The 22060-nt window shown below is 39.0% G+C and overlaps 1 protein-coding gene across 4 annotated transcripts in view; it reads right to left on the bottom strand.

The window, feature by feature from the left end:
- The window catches only part of LOC122802489 (OX-2 membrane glycoprotein-like), a 1536731-nt gene that overhangs the window by 111119 nt on the left and 1403552 nt on the right, over positions 1 to 22060 (bottom strand). For 3 of the 4 annotated variants that reach the window (XM_044072134.1, XM_044072133.1, XM_044072135.1), the window contains exon 8: positions 8995 to 9061. The exons of the other annotated variant lie outside the window; for it this stretch is intronic. In XM_044072134.1, coding sequence (XP_043928069.1) covers positions 8995 to 9061 — 67 coding nt within the window. The remainder of the gene's footprint in view (positions 1 to 8994; positions 9062 to 22060) is intronic. 4 annotated transcript variants of the gene reach the window in all.

The following is a 22060-nucleotide window of genomic DNA, read 5'->3' as shown; positions in this document are numbered from 1 at the left end:
TAACAACATACAATAGATGTACTGAAGCTGTAAAATATGTAATAACTAATAAGTGGTGCATTCTGAATGCTATGCCAGAACTCAAAGACGTTTTAGGAGATGGCTCTCAGTTTGCATATAGAAATAGTTCCAACTTGAAAAGTCGATTGTGCTACAAAGACATGAAAATTGTTCCCTCTAATAAGATTTCCAATAGATATGGAATGTTTCCTTGTTTTAACTGTTCGTGTTGTACTGGTATGTGCACTGATGCCACTTTTATACGTCCTACAACAGGTAGACCACATAATTTTAAATGCTTTGCACTATGCAATATCTCTTATGTTATTTATTTAGCTACATGTAAAAGTCGTTCAAGTTTTTATGTAGGCAAGTCTTCTAGATGCCTGAAAAGATAAAATTATTGAACATCACTTAGATATTCGTAGAAGCATTATGACTAATGCCTTGGCAAAACACATAGTTAATAATTTGGATCATGGTTTTACATTTAGATATTGAAGTACTGCATAACAGTTTGAGGGGTGGTGATAATTAGAACTGGAAGAAAATGAATCAATAATTAGGTTACAGGCAGATGTTACACCAGGAACCAATGCTACCGCTTGTAAACTCAAGCAATTCTGTCTTAGATAGATTGTGTTTCTTTAAGTTTTTTAATTGGTTAATTGTTCTGTTTTTACCATTCGATAGGCTGTGTCTTGTAATTGGTTTAAATGCATTATTTAAGAAGGCTTGAACTTTTAACTTTTTTTTAACACCCCTGAAGGATTTCATCCAAAAGTTTTGTTATTATTTGTTATTATTGTGATTAAACATTTTAGCATTTGCACAGCCTGCTTTTTTTACATGGACTAAGAATAATATATAGTTAATTTTTGCTACAGGGTCGCAGAAGGAATATAATGCCAGCATTTCCACTTGTTTTTTACATAATGTATGGTTTTAATCAGACAAAGTACACTTGTAAATACCGGGTTACTATTACGTGATCGCAGATGCATTTTGTCGAATGCAGCTTGATCGAAAGTAAAAGAACAAAAAGGCAAAATAGTGAAGCAGCTTTTAAGTGAATTCCTTCCCTGGGTAAGAATTTGCTTGGCTGCTTCCATTACTTTGCCGTTTTCGGCACTGTAGTGCGATCTCGGAATTGGTATATTTAAGTAGGGGGCACATATTATGTAATTTTTTTTTTTTTTTTTTTGGAACAGCGATTTTTTTCCCCTTGGAAAAAAAAATCACTGTTCTGAGGTTTTGACATTGTAAGCTTTCTCTTACATGGAGTCGATTAATCATCATTCGCTTTTGTAAGCATGCAATGATATAATACAGACCCTTAATACCATAGGAGTATTCTGTGAAAAAATAGTAGTTTATACACTACTCAAATATTGCAGCTTCATTGCTTTGCATATACATAGAATATCTAATAAATGTGAACTTGTTGACATAAACTAACAAAAAAAAATGATGACGTCTTTTGATTCACTGCAGTGATATCATATAAGGATTGTACTGCATTCTTTAGCACAGTCAAAACATACACTGCAGACTTGTGGCTTAAAACTACACAAATTCTTCTGTCCCTTACAAAACAACAACAATACAATGGAGAGAAAAAGGCAAAAGCATCTTGTCACTGAGCAGAAGGAACTTGTAAACTGATGGAGGAAACTGATGCAGTACCAAAAGACATTAACAGTACTCAGCATTATAAGACAAAAAAACAGCAGTGGCAGAGGACCTTAAACAAATTAACACCAACACCAGACATTTAGATGTGGAATAGATGCTACAGGCAGTCGCAAACCACTGAATATACAACTTTCAGGACCGGAGAACATGTTCCCTTACGGCCGGGGCAAATGGAAGGACTGAGAAAACAACTACTTGCCCATTACACTGAATTTCAAACAGGACACAGAGTGCTAGTGTTTGACATATTCCATGAAAAACAACTAAGGGACTTGTAGCGCTTTCTTCTGATAGACTCAGCCAGTCCATCCACTTCATTTGCAGTGCCAGAAACCATTCTCCTTTGCAACAGCACCTCCGGCCATGCCCATTGCCACACCCATACAAACCACTCTTCCAGTTCCCACACTGCACTCTCACTCACCCAGCCCATGTGCACTGCCCTGATTCTTCCTTCTAGTGCACTGCAAACTCCCGATTAATTAGCGCACCACTCCACACTGAGACACTTAAAAACTGCAAGTACCTCTTGCAAGTATTTACTCCTAATTTTTCTGTCATTACCAAAAAAAAAAAAAAAAAATGCAAGACTAACACACTAAGTATTGCTAGTTACTTAAATGTTATCGTACTTAATACACGTCTCTTGCAATATAATCATTCAACTGCAGACATGTTTACTTTTTATTCGCTAATATTTAATAGAAACTACACATGCACTAATTAAAATGTGCATATTCTTCTCACACATTGATTTGCTAGTGTATATATTAACCGTTACTCTTAATGAACCTAAAAATAAAAACAAATGTCCGAACACAACTGCAAAAGATAAGTATGAATATGTATTCATATGTGTTACTTGAACTATAAAGAAATAATAATTAACAGCAACTTTTAGAGCAAAATGCTATTTTCATGTTATTATAATTTAGCACATGTTCTTATATTGTTCTTATTTACACATAATTCCACCAACACATTCCAAAATCTTCAAAATAATAAGATAAAACAATAAAGACATTAATAACTAGTGAAATTAAAAATGCTGATACAGTTCATTAACCAAGGAATATGCTGATTACTAGTTATGTTTTTATCATAACTATGTATTTTGCTTTACTTTACATAACTTGCCTATGATTAAATTTAACTGCCATTACAATGCTATTCACATCCAGAGTATCTTTACTAATTATTCAGTATTTTTTATTGCCTTGCAGCTATTTTCATTAAGGATTAATTATTGTTAAAGAACTGTCTTTAAGGCTTTAACTATTAACTACATTTTTCAACCATCTTACTTCACATATTCCTACTATTCACTACGATAACCTTCCCAGTAAAAATGATTCTCAATATCTTCCTCAGGACATCTAACATTTCTCATTAATTCAAAATGAGTAATGCTTAACAAGACAGCAACTGGTAGCAAAAGCTTATATGTGTTACATATAACTTCACATCAGCTTCAATGGCAACATTAACAGCTTACGTTTCTACGGAAAAGGGATTTAGGTAGTTTGAAAAAAAAAATTATGAACTATCTATGGTTTTATCCTACAGTTCTCGAGGTACATTTGTCATCTCTGAAGTGACGGTTTATTTAAAATAAAACTGTAGTAGTTTAGTGAGGTTTAAAATTGCATTTTTACTTTCAAAATTTACTTATGTTATTTTGTTTTCAGTTAGTTCACATAGTTACAATGGGTTTACTACAAGTGCTTGCATACCATTAGCTTGCAAAACACTTTCATGCTGCCATTCACTCGTGCTGGGAAGTGCCCTAACTTCTATCACCCACATTCCTGTGCACTACCAGTAAGCTAATTATCACCCCAAACCCCTGACCTTAACCCTAAATCATCTCCCAGTCACTAACTACACCTAAAATCCCCCTCCATTCCCTAACCTTAACCTCCTGATAGCTCCCTAATCCTATTGTTGTGCTAACTCCCGATCGCTCACTAAACCAAAAATCCCCCTCCATTCCCTAATTTTTGGGATAGAATAGATATCTGGTCGGAGATTTCACCAGGAATGCTACCCTAAAATTCTGTTTAATTTGAAGCGTTTTACCATTCGATAGGCTGTGTCTTGTAATTGGTTTAAATGCATTATGTAAGAAGGCTTGAACTTTTAACTTTTTTCCCAACACCCTGAAGGATTTCATCCAAAAGTTTTGTTATTATTTGTTATTATTGTGATTAAACATTTTAGCATTTGCACAGCCTGCTTTTTTTACATGGACTAAGAATAATATATAGTTAATTTTTGCTACAGGGTCGAGAAGGAATATAATGCCAGCATTTCACTTATTTTTACATAATGTATGGTTTTAATCAGACAAAGTACACTTGTAAATACCGGGTTACTATTACGTGATCGCAGATGCATTTTGTCGAATGCAGCTTGATCGAAAGTAAAAGAACAAAAAGGCAAAATAGTGAAGCAGCTTTTAAGTGAATTCCTTCCCTGGGTAAGAATTTGCTTGGCTGCTTCCATTACCTTGCCGTTTTCAGCACTGTAGTGCGATCTCAGAATTGGTATATTTAAGTAGGGGGCACATATTATTATGTAATTTTTTTTTTTTTTTTTTGGAACAGCGATTTTTTTCCCCTTGGAAAAAAAAAATCACTGTTCTGAGGTTTTGACATTGTAAGCTTTCTCTTACATGGAGTCGATTAATCATCATTCGCTTTTGTAAGCATGCAATGATATAATACAGACCCTTAATACCATAGGAGTATTCTGTGAAAAAATAGTAGTTTATACACTACTCAAATATTGCAGCTTCATTGCTTTGCATATACATAGAATATCTAATAAATTTGAACTTGTTGACATAAACTAACAAAAAAAAATAACGGCTTTTGATTCACTGCAGTGATATCATATAAGGATTGTACTGCATTCTTTAGCACAGTCAAAACATACACTGCAGACTTGTGGCTTAAAACTACACAAATTCTTCTGTCCCTTACAAAACAACAACAATACAATGGAGAGAAAAAGGCAAAAGCATCTTGTCACTGAGCAGAAGGAACTTGTAAACTGATGGAGGAAACTGATGCAGTACCAAAAGACATTAACAGTACTCAGCATTATAAGACAAAAAAACAGCAGTGGCAGAGGACCTTAAACAAATTAACACCAACACCAGACATTTAGATGTGGAATAGATGCTACAGGCAGTATGAAACCACTGAATATACAACTTTCAGGACCGGAGAACATGTTCCCTTACGGCCGGGGCAAATGGAAGGACTGAGAAAACAACTACTTGCCCATTACACTGAATTTCAAACAGGACACAGAGTGCTAGTGTTTGACATATTCCATGAAAAACAACTAAGGGACTTGTAGCGCTTTCTTCTGATAGACTCAGCTAGTCCATCCACTTCATTTACAGTGCCAGAAACCATTCTCCTTTGCAACAGCACCTCCGGCCATTCCCATTGCCACACCCATACAAACCACTCTTCCAGTTCCCACACTGCACTCTCACTCACCCAGCCCATGTGCACTGCCCTGATTCTTCCTTCTAGTGCACTGAAAACTCCCGATTAATTAGCGCACCACTCCACACTGAGACACTTAAAAACTGCAAGTACCTCTTGCAAGTATTTACTCCTAATTTTTCTGTCATTACCAAAAAAAAAAAAAAAATACAAGACTAACACACTAAGTATTGCTAGTTACTTAAATGTTATCGTACTTAATACACGTCTCTTGCAATATAATCATTCAACTGCAGACATGTTTACTTTTTATTCGCTAATATTTAATAGAAACTACACATGCACTAATTAAAATGTGCATATTCTTCTCACACGTTGATTTGCTAGTGTATATATTAACCGTTACTCTTAGTGAACCTAAAAATAAAAACAAATGTCCGAACACAACTGCAAAAGATAAGTATGAATATGTATTCATATGTGTTACTTGAACTATAAAGAAATAATAATTAACAGCAACTTTTAGAGCAAAATGCTATTTTCATGTTATTATAATTTAGCACATGTTCTTATATTGTTCTTATTTACACATAATTCCACCAACACATTCCAAAATCTTCAAAATAATAAGATAAAACAATAAAGACATTAATAACTAGTGAAATTAAAAATGCTGATACAGTTCATTAACCAAGGAATATGCTGATTACTAGTTATGTTTTTATCATAACTATGTATTTTGCTTTACTTTACATAACTTGCCTATGATTAAATTTAACTGCCATTACAATGCTATTCACATCCAGAGTATCTTTACTAATTATTCAGTATTTTTTATTGCCTTGCAGCTATTTTCATTAAGGATTAATTATTGTTAAAAAAACTATCTTTAAGGCTTTAACTATTAACTACATTTTTCAACCATCTTACTTCACATATTCCTACTATTCACTACGATAACCTTCCCAGTAAAAATGATTCTCAATATCTCCCTCAGGACATCTAACATTTCTCATTAATTCAAAATGAGTAATGCTTAACAAGACAGCAACTGGTAGCAAAAGCTTATATGTGTTACATATAACTTCACATCAGCTTCAATGGCAACATTAACAGCTTACGTTTCTACGGAAAAGGGATTTAGGTAGTTTGGAAAAAAAAATTATGAACTATCTATGGTTTTATCCTACAGTTCTCGAGGTACATTTGTCATCTTTGAAGTGACAGTTTATTTAAAATAAAACTGTAGTAGTTTAGTGAGGTTTAAAATTGCATTTTTACTTTCAAAATTTACTTATGTTATTTTGTTTTCAGTTAGTTCACATAGTTACAATGGGTTTACTACAAGTGCTTGCATACCATTAGCTTGCAAAACACTTTCATGCTGCCATTCACTCGTGCTGGGAAGTGCCCTAACTTCTATCACCCACATTCCTGTGCACTACCACTAAGCTAATTATCACCCCAAACCCCTGACCTTAACCCTAAAAACATCTCCCAGTCACTAACTACACCTAAAATCCCCTCCATTCCTTAACCATAACCTCCTGATAGCTCCCTAATCCTATCGGTGTGCTAACTCCCGATCGCTCACTAAACCAAAAATCCCCCTCCATTCCCTAACCTTAACCTCCTGATAGCTCCCTAATCCTATCGGTGTGCTAACTCCCGATCGCTCACTAAACCAAAAATCCCCCTCCATTCCCTAACCTTAACTTCCTGATAGCTCCCTAATCCTATTGGTGTGCTAACTCCCGATCGCTCTCTAAACCAAAAATCCCCCTCCATTCCCTAACCTTAACCTCCTGATAGCTCCCTAATCCTATTGTTGTGCTAACTCCTGAACACTCATTAAACCTAAAATTCCCCTCTTTAACTCCCATTTCCCTTCCCCACTTACTACCTCTGTGATGACACCTTGACTGCATCTAACCATTGTGACAGCTGTATCCCTTTTTTGAGTTCAAGCAGCTACTCGGCCAATTGGGCATATGGGAAAACAGCTGCTTAAAGCCTTAGCTGCAAGTTCCTGGGTTTCAAGCATCCGGGGATTAAGTGGTTAAAGCAGAGACAGACAGAATTAGGTCTGTTTTACCACTAATAATGATTTCTCATTGGATAGCATGGTTATTAGTTTCTTTAATTTTTTTTTTCAAATGAGAACACACTTCATTTACAGGATGTTTAAGTGTGTAGTGCTGTTTTGGGTTGTTGCACATGTGTTTTTTGTGTCTGCAGTATGAACTTGTTTTATATAAAAGTGAAAAGGAAAAATGGCCCATGTTTTCACTTTTTTAATGTTTAAAAAAAATCAATAGTAGGTTGGAGTTTGGGTTTACGGAGATTGTGATACATGGATTTTGGTGACCTTGGGATGACACTCTGTTTTTACAGATAAAATTTTTCTGTTTTTTTACATTGTAATAAATAGGAAATGTGGTCTGTGTTTCAGTTTTTTTTTTAAATTTTAATCAGCAGTTCTAAAATAGTTAAATATATGGGTTTAGGGAGATTGCTTTAGGTGTGCTAGTGTGTTTATCTGTATATATGTATGAGTCTGTGTGTGCGTATGTGTATGTATGTTTTGAGTATGTGTGTGTGTGTGCTTTGGGGGGAACGTGGTTCATGTTTCATTTTAATTTTTATTTAATCTATCATCTTAAACTAATTGTAGATTTGAGGTTAAGGGATTGTTTAAAAGGGATAATTCTATGTGCGTGCAGTAAATAAATTGTACTTTTTACCAAACATAGCAAAAATGAAGGGTTTAGGGGAATTGTAGTAGCTTTGATGATGTATTGAATGTAAATAAAATGCACAGAGAGTGTAGATAAATGCTGGTTACATGCCAGCTGTGTAACTAAACAGATATTTATCTGCACCATGTACCTGATATCTGGAGTCAAATATTAATATAAATATATATAAATACACAAACACACATCGACACATGTACATACATGCGTGTACAGATACACACAAACATACAAATCCTTGATAAGGAAACATTTAATTGTTTTAGTTTCCTGCTACAGACTGCACCAACAGAATGAACATGTGACACTCTCGTGAATGATGTGTGCATGTGCAATATACATCAGAAAACTTTCTTTTTATCACATACAATCTATGGAGAAAATTATTTTACAGGAACATACCTTGAAATATCATCTGGTATGACAAAGAATATTTAAGTTCAAGGATTTTCATCATGTATCTTGAATAAGTTAATCATGCTGAGATGAAGCTGCATTCTTTTCAAGTTAAAGGTTTCAACTTTTTACTAAAATCACCTTCAAGTATGATGGGTCATATTTTAAAAGATACAGTCTGATGCAAGAACGTGTGGTAAAGTTATATGACAGAAGTGATAAGATGTACTAAACCAAAGGACCACAGTGATTTTTCAAGGCACTGCCTATAAATTGCAAATTTTTATGCAAACAAATGCAGCTAATATATAACTTAATCTATGCTCTAGAAAACAGAAGTAAATGCCAGATATCAGGTAAAAATTATTGAAACAATTAATGCTACTGCCTACATCTGGTACACAGCCACATTTACGGTTCCACTGATGCTGGTCGTTCATACATTTCATAACTGAAATACACAGATATGCTCATGAGTACCCGGACTGTATACATACTTGCATAAATGCACACAAACAAACACCTGCCAAACTGATACATAAAACAGAAAACATGGACTGAAGGTTAGAAAAAAGATGGACAAAAACTCAGATTATTGTTGAGCTATTTTTGTCATTAACACCTACTAAAAGATAGATACTTACAAATATTTGTTTTACCTTACCTTTAACAGTGACTGACCTTACCTTATTTTCTGGTGTATTTTTCTGCAGGAGTATATCACCATTTTCCAATCCTTTTTGATTTCTGTGGCTTTGGAGAGCAGTTAAAGAGACTAGTTATTTGAACTGTCCTTAAGATTTTCATCTCACATAACACTGACAAGATTCATCTCACATGACTTTTTATCTGCACTGTCGTGAGAAGCATGCTGGCCATTTACTCGCTTACCTAAACAATGCTATCTTAGAAGCAGAATCCTTTGTCATATAAGGCAGCTTTGGTCTTCCACTGTATGATGTTCTATGTGTTTCACTGTTGCAGTCATCACACTTGGGTTATCCTGCCGTGGGTAGCCCTCAGTTGGCTTGAATACTAGAGGCTAAGTATTTCTGCGTCGGTTGCTGTTGCTCCACGACTGATATCAGGTCGTCGGGGGTATAAAATCAGGCAGCCGACGCCATTACATCAGTCTTTCTTGCCGAGGAGCCCGAAGCAGAAGCGGTTCACACGAGTGCCGGTCGGCCGCTGAGTTTTCGTTTCTGAATTGAAGTTGAAGTCTTCTAAAGCTAAGTACCCCATTTGGGATCCTTTTTTCTTGCTCTAACCGATGTCAGAAAAAGTTAACAATTGTCTTGCCTGTGGAATGCAAATACCACACTGAGACTTACATTCTTACTGTGTCACCTGTTTAGGCCCAGACCATGACGTCCCTCACTGTGGCTTTTGTGCTTTGTTCAACGCCAGAACTATATGTTGTTGGGCCCTTAATGTAGATAGATATTTTCGCTCTCAGTCCTCCTATTCCAATATGGCTTCGGTAAGCCATCCGACTACCGATCTTCCAAAAAAACGTAAGGATAAAGACAGAGACAGACTGCACAGGTCCAAAATTGCTAACGACACTTCTATTAAGCTAGTCGTCAGTTCACCAGTCCTCAGTGAGGCGCTTTTGCAGCCCCTGATGCCTACTTCTGTGGATTCGCAGGCTGCTACCGAGATCTCTTCGGAGTCTGGTATGCTGCGAGATTCTTCTTCGACTAAGGATCCTGCGATGTCTCTACCTTGGATGGGTCCAAAGCAGCTGAGCAAGCACCGGCTTCTGAGGAAGTTCTTAGCACTACCGGTACCCAACACAAACCGACAACTTCTTTCACGTCTTCAGTTCTTTCTAAAACTACCATGTTTCTAAGGCACAGGATACGAACTATGCCTAAAAAAACTGATGACCCCAAGCTCAGGCACCTGCTTCCATGCCTCAATCTCAAATGCTTAAAATGGCGGAAGACCTTATTATGCTTATTAGAAAAAGCCAGGCTAACCCTTCCAAAAGAAAGAGAGACTTGTCCCCACTAGTTTTACCTGAACAGAAGCCCAATGACTCTGAGGTTTCTGAATATGAAGACATGCAACCCCTCTCTGCTTATGAGGATTCTGATGCAGTGGAATGCTTTCCTTCTGCCTCTCCTCCTGAGGATTTTTCATTTGGTGAAACCCTACATACTTTATGGGAGCATTTCCAATGGGAATGTCAGGACTATCCTCAGTCAAAAAAGAGACTCAAGGAATTCTTCGATTTATCACAGCACAGACCTTTAGCCATTCCTCCTGTCCTGGATGTTGTGGATGATGTTTTTATGGAATCCAGTTTGACTCCTGACACCCTTCCTCCTGCTCCCAGGAAATCTGACATGTACTACAGAGTCCCTGACTCTCACAAATTCCTTTTCAAAAACCCTACTGCTGACCCAGAGGTCAATCTCCCTACAAACTTTAAGGGAGCATTTCCAATGGAAATGTCAGGACTATCCTCAGTCAAAAAAGAGACTCAGGGAATTCTTAAATTTACCACAGCACAGACCTTTAGCAATTCCTCCTGTCCTGGATGTTGTGGATGATGTTTTTATGGAATCCAGTTTGACTCCTGACACCCTTCCTCCTGCTCCCAGGAAATCTGACAGGTACTACACAGTCCCTGACTCTCACAAATTGCTTTTCAAAAACCCTACTGCTGACCCAGAGGTCATCTTCCAAGGACCTAAAGGAATTAAAGCAACCTCAGCTAAGAATCCCAACCCATCAGACAGGGATTCCCGAGCTTTAGACAAATGGGGTAAAAAAGTATACACCTCTGCAACTCTTGCTATTAGAGCACTAAATTGTCAGTTCCACATTCTGAAATATCAGCAGCATACCATGGAACACCTCAGGTAACTGCAGTGGTGGTGCTGCAGTAGCGTTGTCACCTCACAGTTAGACGTTGCCCATTCGATTTTCAGTTAGAGCGTCTTCTGTGTGGCGACTTGCGTGAATGGGCGTTCCTTCATTGAAGGTTGTGCGTTAGGCCCGGCAAGCCAGTACGTAAAAATCTACTGTCAATCATTAGCGGACCGGAGTTCCACTGTGGCAACCCCTAACCGGAAAAAGATGAAAGACTGTGGAACACCTCAAACAAAAAATATCTTCTTTTCCTGCTTGTGCAGAAAATAAAGTATTACAAGAGCTTATGCATTCTGCAAGCCAAATTACTAAGCACACCTTGCAATGTGGCTTTGATGCCTTAGAAGCATCTTGCAGGGCAGCAGTCATTGGTTCTGTCCTTAGAAGGTATGCTTGGCTTAAGGAACAGACCTTGCCAGACCATGTCAAATTAAAATTATTGGACGCACCACTGAACAAAGACAATTTGTTTGGCACCAAGGCAGAAGAGGTCTTAGAAAAGATGAAAGAAAAAGCTAAATCTATGCAGACAGTTAAATACTTTTTACAGGTCCAGCCTCCGAGGTTCAGTAAGCATTGCCCCTACAAGCACTGGTCCTTTCCGGCCCCCTCCAGGCCACCCCAGCCCAGGCCCACTGGAAGCAGACCCCCCCCAGACAGCAGTCCAAGGGAATGCAGAGATCTAAGCAATGGAGTTCCACCTCTTCAAATATAAGGAGTGCTAAGCCACCCCCTTATGGTAAGAACTCACAATGACTTTACACCTCCACCACTGCTTGTGCCCCTAGGAGGAAAACTCTCCTTCCATGCAAACAACTGGGCCTCTATTACCAACGACTGATGGGTCCTCAACATAGTGTCCCAGGGATACAAATTTTATTTCCACACTCTACCAACCCCAAAAGGATTCCCAGATCTTCCTCCAAACCAGTGGGCAGAGGGCAAAAAGCAAGTCCTTTCCCTGCTCTCCATCAAGGCAATACAGCATGTTCCTGCAGTCCAGCAAGGCCAAGGTTTATATTCCAGACTCTTCCTGGTACTCAGAAAAGAGGGCACCTGGCGCCCAATCCTCGATCTATCCATTGTAAACACCTTTCTGGTGATACCAAAATTCAAAATGTTCACCCTCCAGAAGCTTCTTCCTATGCTTTACAAGGATGCTTGGTTAGCCACCCTAGACCTAAAAGAGGCCTACCTACACATCCAGATTAGGGAATCTTGCAGGAAACATCTATGTTTCAGTGCAGGTTCTTTGCACTTTCAGTTCTCTGCGCTTCCCTTTGGCTTATCCACTGCTCCGAGTTTTCACAAAATGCCTGGCTCCAGCCATTGTTTTTTGCAGACAAAGAAATATTCAAATTTACCCCTACTTAAGACGATTGCCTGATTCAGGCAGACAATCAGGAAAAGCTGTTACAGCACCTGACCTTTGTAAAGGATCTACTGACCTCCCTGAGGTATACTATCAGAGAAAAGAAATCAAAACTAGTCCCCACACAAACAATTGTATTACTGGGAGCAAGCCTGGACACAGCATCCCAGATGGCATTCCTTACTCCAGAAAAACAAGCCTACCTGACAGGCTACTTCTCTCAACTAGCCACCAGAACCCAGTTATCCGAAAGGAAAATTCTGCAAGCTGTGGGGTTCATGGCCTCCTGCATTCTACTCATTCCATATGCTAGACTGCATATCAGGAAACTACAATGGTACCTAAAAAGCCTTTGGTGTTGACACTTTCAAGACCTGGAAACTATCATACTAATGATACCCTGTCCAAGGAAAGATTTTCTTTGGTGGGCTGCAGCATGCAACCACAAGGAACTTTATTCTCCCAACCCCACGCTGCCCAGACCCTCACCACAGATGCATCAGACTATGCCTGGGGTGCACAACTGGACAGCAGGTGCATTCAAGGCCATTGGAGCCCAAATCAAATACATCTGCATATCAACCAAAAAGAGATGCTAGCTGTTCAGCATGCCCTGACAGCTTTCAGACCCCTACTCTCCCAGGGGTCTCTGCTGACCAAAACAGACAACACCACAGTGATGAGGTATATCAACAAGCAGGGAGGGACTCACTCTTATTCTCTCTGCAGGCTCACCATGACCCTTTGGCACACAGCCTCAGCCATGCAAATACACCTGCTAGCACAATTCCTGCCAGGTTCCCTAAACTCTCTGGCAGACAACTTAAGCAGGAACCTGCTAGACCCACATGAGTGGCAGCTAGACCACAGAACCTTCACCCTTGTAACCCAGAAATCGGGCAACCCGAAGGTGGACCTCTTTGCCTCCCACTCCAATCATCAGCTCAGCAAATTCTACACCAGGGAACCTCACAGCAAGGCCTGCAAAGTGGATGCTCTATCCTTCCAATGGGTAAACCTCTCTATCTATGCATTTCTCCCTCTACTACTCATTTCAAGAGTACTGCTCAAAATAAGGGAGGAAAAACCAAGGGCAATCTTGACTGCCCCAGAATGGCAATGCCAGCACTGGTACCCACTGCTGCCCATCCTGTTACCTCTGCCACCATGGCACCTACCTCAGATCCCAACACTCCTGACCCAGAAGAATGGAGAATTCATGCATTCCCAATTGCAGACCCTCAAAATGGCAGCCTGGCTTATTCCCTGACCTTTCCTCAAGCTGCCAGCCTAAGCAAACAAGTGTGAGGCCAGACGCCCCAGCACTAGAAAATCCTATGCTGACAAGTGGAAAAGGTTTTGCACTTGGATCCAGGCTAAGGGAGCCGAAAGAGCACAGCCCTCCTTACCTCTTATCCTGGATTACCTAGCAGACCTACTACACAGGGGGTCTATCTTTCTCTTCTATTAAAATTCATGCCTCTATCTCTGCTCATTACAGCACGGAGCCGCCTCTCTTCTCACACCCGCTCATCAAACAGTTCCTAAGAGGGGCTAACAACTTAAGACCACCCAGAAGAGCTCCTACCCCAACTAGGGACCTTAACTTTGTGTTGGAAAAGTTCACCCTACCCCCCTTTGAGTCTGCAGCTTCAGCAGAGTTAAAATTCCTTTCTTGGAAAACAGCCTTGCTTCTGGCCATCACTTCAGCTAGAAGAGTTTCAGAGCTACAAGCACTCATGGCTGTACAGCCCTTCATTATTTTCCATGCTGACAGGGTCTCCCTCAGGACTAACCCTTCCTTCATGCCTAAAGTGGTGTCCAGTATGGCTCCCAACCAATCCATTCATTTGCCCACCTTTTTCCCTAACCCACAAAACAAGCGGGAAAGGATTCTGCACTCTCCAGATGTGCACAGACTGCTCAGATTCTATCTGATTAGGACTAAATCTTTTAGAAAAACAGACCAATTGCTAGTCAGCTTCCTTGCAGGGGCAGAGGGCAAGGCCATATCCAAACAAACAATCTCCAAATGGATAGCACACTGCATCAATTTCTGCTACAAACAGCACAGGAAACTGCCCCCAAAGGGGGTCAGGATGCATTCCACCAGGGCATCCTCCACCTCTGCAGCTTTTCTCAGAGGGGTTCCCACCAGGGATATCCCAGAGGCTGCAACATAGACTTCTGTTCATACTTTCACCAAGCATTACCACCTGCTTATCTTCTCCAAATCCAGGGCAGGCTTTGCCACCGCACTCTTGCAGGGCATCCTAGCCAGCCCCCAGTCTTTCTGACTGCCTCCACCCCTTTCTTCAGCTTTGGGAATCAACCCAAGTGTGATGACTGCAACAGTGAAACACAAAGAACATAGTACAGTTGTGTACACTTACCATAAATGTAGATGTTCAAGTGTATTCACTGTTGCAGTCCTGGTTTCCCACCCTCCATCCCCCCTTGTCTCTCCCCCCCCCCCTCTCTCTCTCTTCCTATCTCCTTATAGGGAATTTTTGGTATTTACATTCTACTGGTGGTGTTCTTCCACCATAACCTAGCTCCCTATTTGGGGGCTCCTGACAGTTGGGGCAAGAAAAACTGATGTAATGGTGTCGACTGCCTGATTTTATACCACTGACGACCTGATGTCAGTCATGGAGTGACAACAACAGACGGAGAAATACTAAGCCTCTGGTATTCAGGCCGACCAAAGGCTACTCCTGGCAGGATAACCCAAGTGTGATGACTGCAACAGTGAATACACTTGAACATCTACATTTATGGTAAGTGTACACAACTATTCTTTCTGCCATAAATGTGTCCTGTTGCTGTATGTTGTTAGCATGTCACCCTTGGAGTGTACTAACATGTATTTGTCTAATGTATTTAATGCATTAACCTTTGTACGGTGTCCCACATATTTTTGTTTTTAAAATATTTAGCTGTACTGCATTTTGCTATGTCTGCTGCCTAAGTCACAGCTGAAAAAAGAGTGCATAAACCAGCCCAGCTACCATTTAAAAAAGAAAAGAAGGGAAAGAAAAAAAGACAGGAAAGACAGATAGAAGGACAGAAAAATATATAGGTTTACCCATGATTTTGGTTAGTGGAAAGTTTCCAGTCCTTAGTTAAACTTCTTAAAATGTTCTGCCACCATCAGAATGGCCTCATATCTGTTCCAAATCATCCTGAATTTTGCTGGTCTTGTGATTCTTTATTACAGTATTCAGTGGATTCACAATCCTTTCTTTAAAAACTGTTTCCTCATATTACATCTGACCAGTCCTCCGTTTAAAATATTTGTAAATGTGTGTTATGTGCTCATAGCCGGCCTTAGGGCATAGGCCAACTAGGCGGCTGCCTAGGGTGCCACTCTACTAGGGGCACTTTTCCAGTATTTATCTGGTGTAGGTAGGCCAGGATGGGGGCAGCAGGTGATGTGGTGGGGGCACCATGGTGCCTTTTTGCCTAGGGCACCAGTTGACCTAAGGCCGCTCCTGTATGCGCTAATCCAGGGCAATATTATGCACTGCAACTGTTTTATTGATACTGTAGAGCAAACTCTGTGTCATTCTTACCAGCTTCTGCTGTAACGTCATTACTCTGTCCATGCAGCTACCGGTACAGTTTGGGCATGTGACCGGTATCCTGAAGCTTTGGAAGCTGGCTGGCTGTCAAATCCTATACAGAATATAACCCACAGAGTTAAGGCTACTGCAGCAGTGACCATTCTAACATTTACTGTTCTAAGTTTACTTATACAACTACATTTTCCATCTTTTGACACAGTGAAGATTTCAAGAAAGAATATTCTCTGTAAGTTGTGGAAATATTTTCTCCTGAGAATGTACTGCTGATTACATATTCAAAAATAATGTTATATTTAAGATATAAACATATAAAACTATTTGCCTTATATATTTTCTAATTAGTTATGTACTCATGAATATATTATCTTAGGAATCTATGCAAGCAGTGAGATTATGTAAACCATCTATACCTGAGAAATTTATCATAAATATGTATTCATATTCTGTATATTCTGAGTACAGCCACTCTTTATATATACATATATATATGTATATATATATATATATATATATATATATATATATATATATATATATATACACACACACACACACACACACACATACTTTTAAACATGTAATTAACCAGAAATAGTAGTGTGTATGAAATGGTTGTTCTATATATATATATATATATATATATATATATATATATATATATATATATATATATACATACATACACATACTTTTAAACATGTAATTAACCAGAAGTAGTAGTGTGTATGAAATGGTTGTTCCGTTCACATTTTCTCTACATAAAATGCTCAAGATGTCAGGTGCCTTTTTTGTGGAGTGTTTGTACTAAGTTTTATGAGGGTGTTGTCCGAAGCAGATCTCAGTTCCAATTTCTTGTCTAAATATGATAGAAATTTAACAATTATGGATTTTGGCATTTCAATTTCCAACCTAAATTGGTTAGAACTACCCTATGAACTAAAGTATACACAGCTTCTTACCACCTATAAAATAATGCAGAACAGATCTGCTTGTCCAGCAGTAAATAACAGTCTACACAAATTTCCCTAATTATAAAATCATTGTCATATAACTTGTACCTATTTCTTAACCAATGGTTTCATATTATGTCTAATTTGGTATAATCATTTAAAGTGTAGTAATACTTTGGAGCTTTTCTCCCTGGGCCACCACTGATAATGGGCTCCTACCCAGTTGGACCTTCTCAGCAATCAAATGTCAATAAATAAAATAAATACAAAAAATCTTTCATTTGTAGAGATTGATATTAGTGAGCCCGCACAATGCCACAAGACATGCTTTCAGTTGATTTTAGTGTTTTTGGAATCCATGTAGTGAGAAATCTCACTATATAATTTCTTTCAAAATTCTCGTGCACATCAAACAATTATGACGTTACTTCATCTCCCTGCATTTTCCTCCATCTTCTGGCTATGATTTTGTTTTAATAGAAATTCTGTTTGATGTTCACCCTTAACTTCGTCCAATTAATTTAAAACATTTTCCATTTCTTCTCTTTGTCAAGCTGTGATATTACTTTACTTAACTATTGCTTTACATAGTTTTGCTGTAAATTGTCTATTTTGTTCTCACAAAAGTGTATGTTATTGTTATTTCTTGTATTGATGTAATCAGTTGTTGCGCATCCATTCTTAACAAAATTGAGTCCCCTTGTGACAATTTACTTGAACTCATTTTATCAGGCGGACTTTCTTCACAAACTCACAGGGATGTTAGTTCTTCTGAATGATTTTTCTTCATTACAAATGTAATTTCAATTATATTATGTTATTACTTGTTAGACTTTAGTTTACTTGTATGCAGGTTTACTTACATTTCCTGTCAGTATAAATGCTTCCCTGCACAACCTCATCAATGTGCTGCTACTCCATCACCATTTTGCAATGCCCCCCACCAAATAAAAAGGGCAGTTCTTAAGGGGCTATATAACAAATATAACAAGGCTTTTCTTTGAATAAATACGTGGTACAGCAGTGCAAGTTATGCAGTAAACTGTGTGACACAGAAGTTTAAACCACAAACTTATAACCAGCCTGATTGTATAGGTTTACTGCAGGTCTTCGTGGCAGTTATTCAATTTATTTTACTGTAGGGATTACTGGGATGTATTGTGGTGATGTCAGTCAACTGTATGACACTATAAGACTTAAAGCTATAGGACTGTAAGCAGTTTGTTGGTGGAATGTTTTAGTCTTGGACGGTGAAGTACTGCAGTGGTTTCCATTGTCGCCTCACAGCAAGAAGTTCTCCGGTTCGATTCTCAGCTGGGGTGCCTTCTGTGTGGAGTCTGCATGTCCTCCCTGCATTCATGTAGGTTTCCTCTGGGTACTCCAGTTTGATTCTCAGCTGGGGTGCCTTCTGTGTGGAGTCTGCATGTCCTCCCTGCTTTCATGTGGGTTTCCTCCTGGTGCTCAGGTTTCCTCCCACGTTACAAAGACATGCACTGGGAGCATTTCTCGCCAGGCCTTCACTGAAAAGTGGCTCATTCCAAGTCAGACTTTCCTGGTAAACAAATGTTAAATAAATTTTAAGCTTAGCCAATTATCCCATATGAGAATCAAACCCTACACCTTGTGTCTGAAAGGTAAACACTTTATCCATAATGCCAACTACCAACCCCAAAAAACTTATTTGTCAGAAGTGGGACTTTGAATGTGACTGACAATTATTCATGTTTAAGAAGTATCATGGGATAAGACTTACTCGTGTTAACCATTACATGATAGCTTTTATGTTTAAGAAGTATCATGGGATAAGACTTATTCGTGTTAACTATTACATGATAACTTTTATATGGGTCTACTACAAGTGCTTGCATGCTATTAGCTCACTGTCACTTGCTCTAAGCTGCAAATGCAGTACCTCCCACTAACTCTACTTGACTGTATTACCTAGCCATTCCACAAACTTTCCTGAGTCTATGCATAATCATCCCAGAGTCCTAACACTAACTGTAAAACTCTCAACCAGTCTCTAACCCAAACCTGAATCCTTGTTCACAAAACCCTACCCCTAAAAATCTCTTGCTCTCTTCACCAAAACTCCTTGATCATTCCTTAACCCTAAGACTTATTTCCTGATCCCTAAACCCAAAGTCCCCAATAAGTCCCTAGGTTTAAAAACTCCCCTCCTTCTCCCTAAATCTAAATTCCCTAGTCAGTCCATAACTTTAAGGCTCCACTCCCAATCCCTATTCTTAAATTCCCTGATCTATCCCTAACCTTAAAATTCCTTTTCCATTCCCTAAGCATAAATTCCCAGATTACTTTTTAACCTTATATCTCCCTTCCCTAAACTTAAATTGCATGACTGCTACCTAAACCTTGAACTCCCTCCAGCGCGCCTTAAACCTAAATTCTACTGCTGTTCCCTTAACTTAAATTTGCCTCCCTCCCATTCTCTGCTGCTACCACCTACACCTCTCCTACTTCTTATCCACAGCTGCTGTGCTTACTTTATACTAACTTGAACAGGTACTGAAGCAGCAGCCAGCTGCTTCAGCTTCTCCCTCTCTGCAGGTATGGTGCACCTTGCCCAAAGACATATATGCATTTGAGCACGGGTGACATCCTATGGACAATGCAACACGCTCAAGTCCATGGCTGTAAAATTATGGTCTGTGAGCAGCTGGGATTCAAACAGTTGCAGTAAATCCCTTTTACAGTCTATTTTCTAGTTCACATTTTTCCAAAAAGTGCTTAATATACCATAAATTCATAGGTATGTCGCTGCAAAATATTTAAGGTGAACTGCATCTTTCACAGGACAGATTTACTATTTCTATCTTTATCCACGTGGAATGGCTTAAAAATCAATCTAAACAGTATTTAATTAAAAGTTATGTACTCACCATACCTAGGCATCTGTGCTGTTCATTTTCATTGTTCCTCAACGAATGAGTTATGCATCCGATCCTCAGACCCAACTCGGCCACATACTTCAGATTTGGATCGAACTCTCAAGCTCCTACCTCTACCCGTAATGCCCTAGTCCATTCTCAATGCCTCAGATCGAGTTTGTTGCCATACTATACCAATTAAATGGATAAAGAAAAGGATAGCTCAAAGAATAGATTTAAAATCTGGGACATTATGTTCCAATAATAAGTCCAACAGAAGATTATAGGAAGGAGGATGGCTGTGTGGGAAGCTGAGGAAGAATGAAAATGGACAATACAGATGCCTAGTTATGGTGAGTACATAACTTAAATCTGATGTTGTCCTTTTCATTCTTCCTCAACACATGGGGCAGAGTCCCCAGCTATATTGATCTTGGATGGCCCTCATGGAAGAATATTCCAGAGAACAGCTGAGCCAAATGCAGCTCTTCTTCTAGAGATTAGATCCAATTTGTAATGAGTAGCAAAGGTATGAACATTGGAGCATGTGGCTGCTGTGCAAATGTCATCATTAGAAGCTCTTGTCCAAAAAGCAGATGAAGTGGCCATGGATCTATTTGAGTGGGGTTTAAGTGGTCTTGGCAGAGAAATGCCTTGTTGAGAACAGAGCTGAGAAATGCAATCGGTTATCCATTTAGCTAATGTAACTTTAGAAACTGGAAAACCCAGTCAATTTGATGAGAAGGATACAAACAGAAAATTTGAATTTCTAATTTGTTTTACTCTGTATAGATAAAACCGTAACTGACTGTGCGTTTAGTCTCCTTTCTTTGAAAAATTCAGAAAGAAAACTAGTAAATGAATGGATTGGTCAATGTTAGATTCAGAAACCACTTTAGGTAAAAAAGGGTTTGTCCATAAAGTTACCTGTCTTTATGGAAAATAATGTATGGAGTCTTTGATGAAAGAGCCTGGAGTTCAGAAATTCTTTTTGCAGAAGTGTTAGCTACAAAAAAGACTGTTTTCCATTAAAGGAATTTTAAATATTTGTTTGTTGAAGGTTCAGGGTTTCTGAGTCATAGCTTGTGAAGTACCACAGTCAGATCCCAGGGAGGTGAAGGATCCTTTATTGGGAGTCTAAGAAGAAAAGTGCCTTTCAGAAAAGCTTTACATAACTCGACAGAAGCCAAAGATTATTTTTTATCTCCAGTATGACAATTTGAAATGGCTGCCAATTGTAATTTAATCATAGAAAAGCACCTTCTTTGAAAAGAGCAGCCAATAAAATCAAGAACAGCAGAGACTGTTGTAGTAAAAGGGTCAACATTATTTCTCAATTATCAAAGGGAAAATATTTTCTATTTGCTCTTGTAAACCTTTTTTGTGGAGGCTTTTTGCAAGGATTATAAAATGGTATGCATTGGTGAGGAAAGCCTAGGGTGTCTGACTATTAACGAAACTGGAGAAAACGTGCAGTTAGTTTGAGGGCTGGAATATTGAGATGACTCATCCCTGAGTGGTGTGAAGGGAGATCTGGAGTTGGGTCCAGTATCCAGGGAGGATAGCAAAGATGAGACCAAAGAAAGGGGAGCCACATCTGACAAGGCCAGTAGGGGGCAATAAAGATGGCTGGGCTCTTCAACTGGATTGCTTTCTGTAGGAATTTGGGGATCAAAGGAAGTCAGGGATAAGTGTAAAGGAGTCCAGATGGCCAAACATGGACTAGAGCATTTCTCGGTGACTCCCTCTCAGGGGGGTATTTGGGCAAAATACCTGCTGCATTTGTTGTTTTTAAGGGGACACACACAGGTCACAGCAAGGTTGGCCCCAAAAATGGAAAATTTCCTGCACCACTGACTGAGAGACCACTCATGAGGCACCAGAATGGATCCTGCTGAGTTTGTCTGCTAATACTTTGGTTTTCCTCGGAATGTGCATTGCAACTAGAAAGCAGTAAAGATGCATTCTTCTGTTCAGATATGCACCAATAAACTCCAGTTTATGTATTGGTGTCAAATTTGACTTAGCGTAACTGATTGTTATTTCCAGTATGTGATAACTCTGGAGCAAATAGT

Source organism: Protopterus annectens, chromosome 5.part0, assembly GCF_019279795.1.
Source record: "Protopterus annectens isolate FY-2018-M chromosome 5.part0, PAN1.0, whole genome shotgun sequence".
NCBI lineage: Eukaryota > Metazoa > Chordata > Ceratodontiformes > Protopteridae > Protopterus > Protopterus annectens.
Note: the sequence above shows the minus strand (reverse complement) of the source record. Positions and strands in the feature narration are given on the sequence as shown.